Source organism: Rhincodon typus, chromosome 36, assembly GCF_021869965.1.
Source record: "Rhincodon typus isolate 14 chromosome 36, sRhiTyp1.1, whole genome shotgun sequence".
Taxonomy (NCBI): domain Eukaryota; kingdom Metazoa; phylum Chordata; class Chondrichthyes; order Orectolobiformes; family Rhincodontidae; genus Rhincodon; species Rhincodon typus.
Window position 1 is genome coordinate 12,969,254 of NC_063367.1, and position 8,623 is coordinate 12,977,876.

The window sequence follows — 8,623 nt, forward strand, 5'->3', positions numbered from 1 at the left end:
GCTGCTGCCTCACAGCATCAGGGACCCAGGTTTGATTCCACCCTCAGGTGACATTCTGTGTCGAGTTTGCACATTCTCCCGATGTCTGCATGGGTTTTCTCCAGGTGCTCTGGTTTCTTCCCATAGTCCAAAGGTGTGCAAGTTAGGTGGCTTAGAATTAGGGGCTACAGTGAGAGGTGTTTGTCTGGGTGGGATGCTCTTTAGAGAGTCAATATGGATCCATTGGGCCAAATGGCCTGCTTCCACACTCTAGGGATTCTATGATTCAATGAGATCATAGCTGATTTGATAATCCTTAACTTCACTTTCCTGCATTTTCTTCACAACCTTTGATTCCCTTATTCATTCAAAATCTGTCTACCTTATCCTTGAATATACTTAACTACCCAGCCTCTACACTCCTCTGTGTTAAAGAATTCCATCAATCATCACAGGTAGACAGGGTGGTTAAGAAGGCATTTAGCATGCTTGCCTTCATTGCTCAGACCTTTGAGTATAGGAGTTGGGATGTCATATTAAGGTTGTACAGGACATTAGTGATGCTTCTTCTGGATTACTGTGTGCAGTTCTGGTCGCTCTGTTATAGGAAGGATATTATTAAGCTGGAGAGGTTTCAGAAAAGACTTACCAGGATGTTGCTAGGAATGGAGAGTTTGAGTTATAAAAAGAGAGGCTGGATTGGCTGGGACTTTTTCACTGGAGTGTAGGAGGCTAAGAGGTGACCTTATTGAGGTTTATAAAATGATGAGGGGCACAGATAAGGTGAAAGACATGGCTCCTTTCCCTAGGGCGGAGGAATTCAAAATGAGGGGGCATATTTTCAAGGTGAGAGGAGAAAGATTTAATAACTTTTTTGCTCAGGGAGTGGTTCAAGTATGGAATGAACTGCCAGAGAATGCAGCTACAGTTACAACATTTAAAAAAACATTTGGATAAGTTCATGAATAAGAAAGATTTGGAGGCAACAGAAACAGAAATTGCTGGAAAAGCTCAGCATGCCTGGAAAAGCTCAGCAGGTCCACGGGACCCGAAACATTAATTCTGATTTCTCTCCACAGATCCTGCTAGACCTGGTGTGCTTTTCCGGCAATTTCAGTTTTTGTTTCTGATTTTCAGCATCCGCAGTTCTTTCAGTTTTTAAGGTTTGGAGGGATATGGGCCAAGGCAGGCAGGTGGGACTAGTTTAGTTTGGGAACATGGTCGGCATGGACTGGTTGGACTGCAGGGTCTTTCTCTATGCTGTGTGACTCTATGACTCTGAGAGAAGAACTTCCTCCTCATCTTTGTCTTAAACGGGTGAGCCCTTGTTCGGAGATTATGTCTAGGGATCTGCCACAACAGCAAACAACCTTTCCACATCTACCTTGTCAAGTCCCCAAAGACACTGGTGTGCTTCAATAAGGTTGTCTGTCATTGCTCCAACCATGTCATCGCCCTGCAAATCACTTCCAAATGGGTAAAATGAAAATACTGTGGAAAACTGAAAGAAAAATAAAAACAAAGATGTTGGAGAAACTCAGTCGGTCTGATAGCAACTATAGAGAGGGAAAAGCAGAGTTAATGTTTGAACTGTGACTCTCCAGCTCTTTGTTTTTATTTCAAACTAATGGTTGCTTTAACTTAGGGTTGGGGAGAAAATAACAGCCTGACCGGGGGCACCCACATCCCAACAATTAGATATTAAAAATACATATTCCTTTACTAAGGAGTGACAACTTCTCTGGCTATATGTTCAGAATTTGCTATACCCATGGATTTGTCGATGCTCCATTGTTGAATGTATTTGAGATAAAGATAGACAGACGTTCTCTCTGGGAATCAAGGGATATGAGAAATGGGTAGGAAAGTGGATTTGGAGCCCAAGAAATGCCTTGATCATAGCGAATGGCAGAGCAGACTTGAGAAGCCATAGGGTCCACACCTACCCTCATTTCTCGGGAAACGAATGCCCGAAATGCTGAAATGTAAATTACATGGCAACAATTGCAGTTGATAGATTTTTGCGAGGCGTGTGACAGATAGATGAAGTTACCATGATCTATTTGAGTGGTAGAACAAACAAAGAGGTAGAATCAAACACAGAGAATGCTGGAGAAACTCAGCAGGTCTGGCAGCATCTATGGAGAGAGAAAACATAGTCAGTGTTTCAAGTCTAATATAACTCTTCTTCAGAACTGGAGGAGGGTGAACAAAGCAAGGGAGAACAGAACAAACAGGGGCCTTTTGAGAGACGTGGAAGCAGTGCATGTCCACAGGCCTGCGAAGGTGGCAGGACAGGTTGGTAAGTTTATAAAAAGGCATATCCTTCACATATGCTTTGGATAAGGGTGTAAGAAGGCATATGGGAAGCTTTCCTTTACTGGGTGAGGTGTTAAATACAAAAACATAAATGTAATGCCAGAACTATATAGCAGATTATTTAGGCCACAGCTGGAGTTTCATGTACAGTCCTGGTTCAGGAAGGATATAATTGCTCTTGAAAAAAAGTACAAAAAAGAGAAGTGCAGGAATTTACAAGGTACAGACCAGGTGCTGGAAGGTGTGATTAGAATGGGTGGGTAGTTTATGTAGCTGGGCACACACAATGGGCTGAATAGCTTTTCCTGTGTTTTATTTCTTCTTTGGTTTCTGTGGTAACATACCTTTCCTGATGTGCATTTTCAGTATTTTTCACTACATTCAGCTTGCATTGTTTTTCTTAGCTTTTCAGACTTGCTGATGCTTCCCATTAAATCCGACATAATAGCATGCAGGAGCTTTCAGCTCGGAGAGCCGCATGATGTCTCAGTAGTTAGCACTGCTGCCTCACAGCACCAGGGACCTTGGCTCAATTCCAGCCTTGGGCACATTCTCCCCATGTCTGCGTGGGTTTTCGCCGGGTGCTCCGGTTTCCTCCCACAGTCCAAAGATGTACAGGTTAGGGTGGATTGGCCATACTAAATTCCCCAGTGTCCAGGGATGTGCAGATTGGGTGGATTAGCCATGGGAATTGCAGGGTTACAGGGATGGGGTGTGTGTGGGGTAGTCCAAACAAACAAGTCTCTTTCTGCACTGTGGGGATTCAATGCATTTGTATGGTCTTTTTCATGTCCAACATCTCAATGCACTTCACAACCAATCAATTACATTTCAAGGAGTTGGATAGAATACTTGGAGGTCAGAGGACATGTTGGCAAAGTGGGAAGAGCTGAATGATCACCTATGATCATAATGAATGGACTCAAAGAGCTGAATGGCCTATGCCTGCTCCTATTTCCTAATTATATATGTTTGTGGCGTACACATCTTCAGAACTGATTGTAGCTGGGAAAAGGTTGGTATATAAGATGAAGAGGGGGTGAGGGGAGGGGGAAGGAGCAAACAATAGGTGGAGATGGAGCCCAGTGAGAGAGAAAAATAGTTAGGCAGATAAAGGAATGGGAAATGGTCAGCCTGGGAGAATGAATGGCTGCTAATGGGGTCTATTAGTGGCTGACAGCAGGTTGTGTGCGATAGCAGCTCATGTGGTGACAAGGCCTGGTGTGTTGGGGTTGGGTTAAGGACATCGTTGAAGGTGTTCAGTCCCTAAAATTGTGAATTCGATACTGAATCCTGAAGGCTGCAGGCTCTCCAAGCAAAAGATGAGATGCTATTCTTCCAGCTTGTGCTGAGTTTCACTGGAGCGATGCAGCAATCGAGACAAGCGAAGGAACACGGTGTTAATGTTGAAATGGCAGGCAACTGGAAGCTCGGGGTCATTTTTGTGGACAGAATGTAGGTGTTCTGTGAAACGGTCACCCAGTCTGTATTTCATCTCCCCAACGTAGAGGAGACCACATTGTGGGCCACGAATGCAGTAGACTGCATTGAGTGAAGTGCAGGTAAAGAGCTGCTTCAACTGGAAGGTATGTTTGTGTCCATGAATGGTGAGGCGTGAGGATGTAAACAGATAAGTGTTACATATTCTGCAATTACTAGGGAAGATGATGTGAGGGTGTGGGAGTGGAGAAGGAGTGGTCCAGGGTATTCAGGAGAGAACAGTCTTGGCAGAAGGCTGACTAGGGAAAGGAGGAAATATGTGTTTAGTGGTGATTACCCAATGGAAATGCCAGAAAAGGCGGCTTATGATCCTTTGGATGTGGATGATGGTGAGATGGTAAGTGAGGATGAAGGGGACCTTATTGCTGTTGTGGGAGGGAAGAGAGGGGGTGAGGGCTGAAGTGCAGGAGATGCGTCGGACACAGCTGAGGGTATGGGGAATTCTTGGTTGAGGAGAAAGGCATTTCGAAGGCACCCTGGTAGAAGTTGGCATCAGTGGAACAGACATGACTGAGACAGAGAAACTGGGAAAATGGGGTGGAATCTGTACATGAAGAATGGTGTGAGGATGTGTAATGCAGATAACTGTGGGAGTTGGGGGTTTTTAATGGATATTAGTAGCCAGTTTTTTTCTCCACAAATGGAAGCAGAGGTGTCAAGGAAGGGAAGGGAGGAGTCAGAGATGGAATCACAGTCATAAAGTTGTACAGCACAGAAACAGACCCTTTGAATCTATCAGTCCATGCCGAACATAATCTCAAACTGAACTAGGCCCACCTGCCTGCTCCTAGCCCCATATCACTCCAAACGTTTCCTATTCATATACTTATCCAAATGTCTTTTATACTTTGTAATTGTACCCACATCCACCAGCTCCTCAGGACATTCATTCCACCTGTGCACCACACTCTGTAAAAAGTTGGCCCTATATGTCTTTTTTAAATCTCTCTCCTCGCACCTTAAAAATATGCTCCCTAGTCTTGAAATACCCCATCCTAGGGAAAAGACACATACCATTAACCTTATCTACATGATTTTATAAACTTTTATAAGGTCACCTCTCAAGAGTGTGATGGAAATTAGAAGCAAAATAGATAAACCTTTCCAATTTTAGACGAGAGAGGGAAGCAGTATCAATGATATCATCGATGTACTGGAGAAAGTTTTGGGGTGGAGGCCGGAGTAGGACTGGAACAAAAAATGTTCTCCACACAGAGATAAGCATAACTGGGGCCCATGCGGGTACCCATGGTCATATCCGATTGGGCAAAGCAAGAGGAGTTAAAAGAGAAGTGGTTCAAAGTGAGGATGAGTTTGGCCAAGCGGAGGAGAGTGACAATGGATGGGAATGGTTCAGGCCTTTTCCCCCAGGAGGATGTGGAGAGCCCTGAGACCATCTTGATGGGGGATAGACCTGTAAATTCTGGAAATTCTGAAACTGAAGTAAAGCATGCAGCAGAATTGCGAATGTAAGCGGGAAAGGACTGTACAAGGGGAGAAAAAAAATGCTGAGTCAAGGTAGGAAGAGATCAGCTCTGTGGGGTGGGAGCAGGCAGAAACAATGGGTCTGCCCGGGCAGTCATGTTTGTGGATTTTGGGAAGGATGTATGTTTGGGAGATTATGAGCTTCAAGACAGTAGAGTGGAGGTCACCATTGTGAATGCAATAGCTTGGTGTTCAATTCTGGGGTCATGATCCAGGGGGAGAACAGGAGAAGGTGTCTGAAAGCTGGCGCTCAGCTTCTGTAATGTAGAGGTCACTCTACCAGACAATAACAGCACCACTCTTGTTGGCAGGCTTGATGAAAAAGTCACGGTTGGACCTGACAGCAAACGTGCAGTCAGCTCAGAAGGAGGTAGGTTTGAATGGTTATGGGGCAGAGAAATTGAGCTGACCAATATCAGTCCTCAATGAACATACCTAGTGCAGGTAAAAGGTGAAATGGAGGGGTCCAGGTGGAGGGAGAGTGTTGGATGCAGGTGAAGGGATCTGTGGGATGGGGAGACAACTCTTGTCCAAAGGAATGGGCATGGAGATAAAGGCAGTGGAAGAAAAGTCCAACATCATGTTGTGTGCAGGGGAATAAAACTAAGACTTTTGCTGAGTACAGAACATTCAGAATCAATGAGGGGAAGGTCAGAAGGGATAGGAAATACATGGGGTTAGGAGATGGGATGGAATCAGAGGGGAGGGGAGGGGAGGAAGGTTCCGGACGGGAGGAAGGTTCCAGAGGGGTGTGGGTATCTCTAAGTTGTTGCATCTTACGTTCTTTAATGTCTGAAAGGAAAAGAAAGAAAAAAGTTTCTTGTTAGAATGTAGAATGAGTTGGAAGATGAAGTGGAGCTGGGAGGCAAGGCAGCTCTGAGCCAATGTGAGGTGGTACTGACAGAGAAAGTGTCCAGCATGTGCAGATGATGACACACGGCATCGAATGTGAATCTCAGGATGTGGCGAAAACAGCTCTCTGAGGAACGCTGAGCATCGCTGAGATACCCGTGATCCTGGGTGGATTCAAAACACGAAGGATGAAACTTCAGTTGGAATCCATGTGGGGTGGGTCTGAGCTAGAGCCAGTCACTGAGGAATGAGATGTGGCTGTGGAAGTCGAGTTTTGGCAAATACCTAGCCAAGTACCAGAAGCGACAGTGAAAGTAATGACAAAGAACAAGATTAGAACAGAAATCGTATCAGAGAGAGGAGCAGAACGTCTTCAAAATGGGTTTATCTGGAAGAGATGTGGCAGTAAGGTAAACACTTAACCAAAAAAAAAACAAAGAACTATGGATGCTCAAATCAGAAACGTAAACAGAAATTGCTTGAAAATCTCCACATCTGTGGAGATAAAGCAGAATAATTTAGCAATCAATTTGTTTGAGCAATGCTCAAGAAATTGCAATGAGATAGCTGAAGCAACACAGATTTTCCTGGTCTATAGTCCTCCATCACATGAAAGGGTAGGAGCTGAAAAGAAAATAACAATTTCAGAAGGTTAAGGGTGGTATATTGGAACCTTTCAAGGTATTAACGGGACAGACAGTTCCTCTCTGCTTAGTCTATTTCTGTTCCTTGAAAGAGTCCAGGACTAGGGGATACATAGAAGATAGACCAGATCTTTCAGTACAGAAATTAGGAAACATTTTGACACGCAAAGGATGGTAGGTATTTGGAGCTTTCTTTTGTAAAGGCAGCCAGTGCTAAAACATAAAAAAGTGCTGGAGAATTTCAGCTTTTTGGGCAACATCTGTGCAGAGAAAAACAGAGGGCAATTTTGCTTTTTTTTAAGCCTAAGTGATAGTTTTGTTGAATTTTTAGGGTTTTTTTTGCCACGAGGCCGAGCAAGATGTCTCACCTTATCTTACTGAACCCACTTCATTAACTACCTACCTGCCCCTCTCACCTGATTCTACCCCCATGCCAGACCTGGAAGAACTCACCAGTCGCTGAATCTCAAGGTCTTATATTGTTTCAAATGATGACTGCTCATTCTTCTGAGCTCCAACAATTACATTCCTAACCTGTTCAACCTCTCCTAATAAGATAAGCCCAGTTTTAAATATTTTCTAATCGACACAATTAGATGTCATTACACACCTCTGGAGCAGCTAGGATTTGAACCCAGTTTTAACTCTGTTTTCAATTTTGATCTGTAATATATAAACAGTGGGAAGGGCGGCACTGATTTCTTATGGCGCCAAGCAGCTGGGTTCGATTCCAGCCTTAGGTGACTGTGTGGAGTTTACACATTCTCCCCATGTCTGCATGGGTTTCCTCCAGGTGCTCAAGTTTCCTCCCACAGTCCAAAGATGTGCAGGTTGTGTGGATTGGTCATGGTAAAATACAGGATTACGGGGATAGTGGTTGTGGGTGGGTGAGTCTGGGTGGGATGCTCTTCAGAAGGTCAATGCAGACTCAATGGGCCATATAGCCTTTTTATGCACTGTAGGGATTCTATAATTCTATAAGGCAGGGAGGATTGGGATTCCTTAGAATGTCACATATTATAGGGTTTTTTTAACCCTGTTGTGAACACTGTAACTTTAACTAAACACTGAAGATTGCATCAAATTTATAGGCAGGCATATTCTTAGGATACAAGACTACTGCAACAGCTGAGTCAGTCTTATCCATATTTATGTGACAGGAAATATTCCAATGCTCCAAATACCGATATGTTAATGCAGGAATGTCAAAGCTCTCTCCACAGTTTCATCTTCACCTCCACCTCACAATAATTAGATTCTCATAATTTTAGATCATTCAAAAATAAGGATCATTTTATTAATGTTATGTTTTAAGTCCGCTACATCAAAATACATTTTAGCGTGAATATCTTACAAATAGTAAAGTCGTCATAATCCCAGAGGTTGGTGGTGGTTTAACGTGAGGGTCACCACACTGCAGGTGAGGGGAGAGGTTGAGAAGTAGTGACCTTAATCATAACCCTAGGCTGTATGGAAATTGAATTAACAATGTTGCCAACATTGCAAATCAGCTGTCCAAGCTAACCGATCTCGCTACTATACAGATAGGTGTTGGATTATAAACGTGTATTGGCGATGTGATAGTAAAGGAGACTAATTCAAACTAGCACCAAGTCACCAATTGACAGTTGACTGAAACACAGTGTGAGGGAAGCCATTCTTACAACCCTCTACTTTTTCAAGTCCCTGTGTCAGTCAGGAAGCAATGCAGCAATTGCATTTACAACATCAGGAAGTGGGTTAAGGAAACACAGGGCGATTGCCTCACAGGCTGAAAGATAATCTCTCTTTGAAGCAGTTTAATTTTAGGATTCTATGTTGTCATAGCACAGAATGGCAGGATA

The 8,623-nt window shown here is 43.7% G+C and overlaps 1 protein-coding gene across 1 annotated transcript in view; it reads right to left on the reverse strand.

The window, feature by feature from the left end:
* The window catches only part of LOC109924593 (pyruvate kinase PKM-like), a 30,895-nt gene extending 28,117 nt beyond the window's left edge, over window positions 1-2,778 (reverse strand). Inside the window, exons 1-2 of the mRNA XM_048617039.1 lie at window positions 2,713-2,778; window positions 1,350-1,480 (exon numbers count right to left, since the gene is read on the reverse strand). Coding sequence (XP_048472996.1) covers window positions 1,350-1,480; window positions 2,713-2,778 — 197 coding nt within the window. The remainder of the gene's footprint in view (window positions 1-1,349; window positions 1,481-2,712) is intronic.
* Window positions 2,779-8,623: the final 5,845 nt, after the last annotated feature.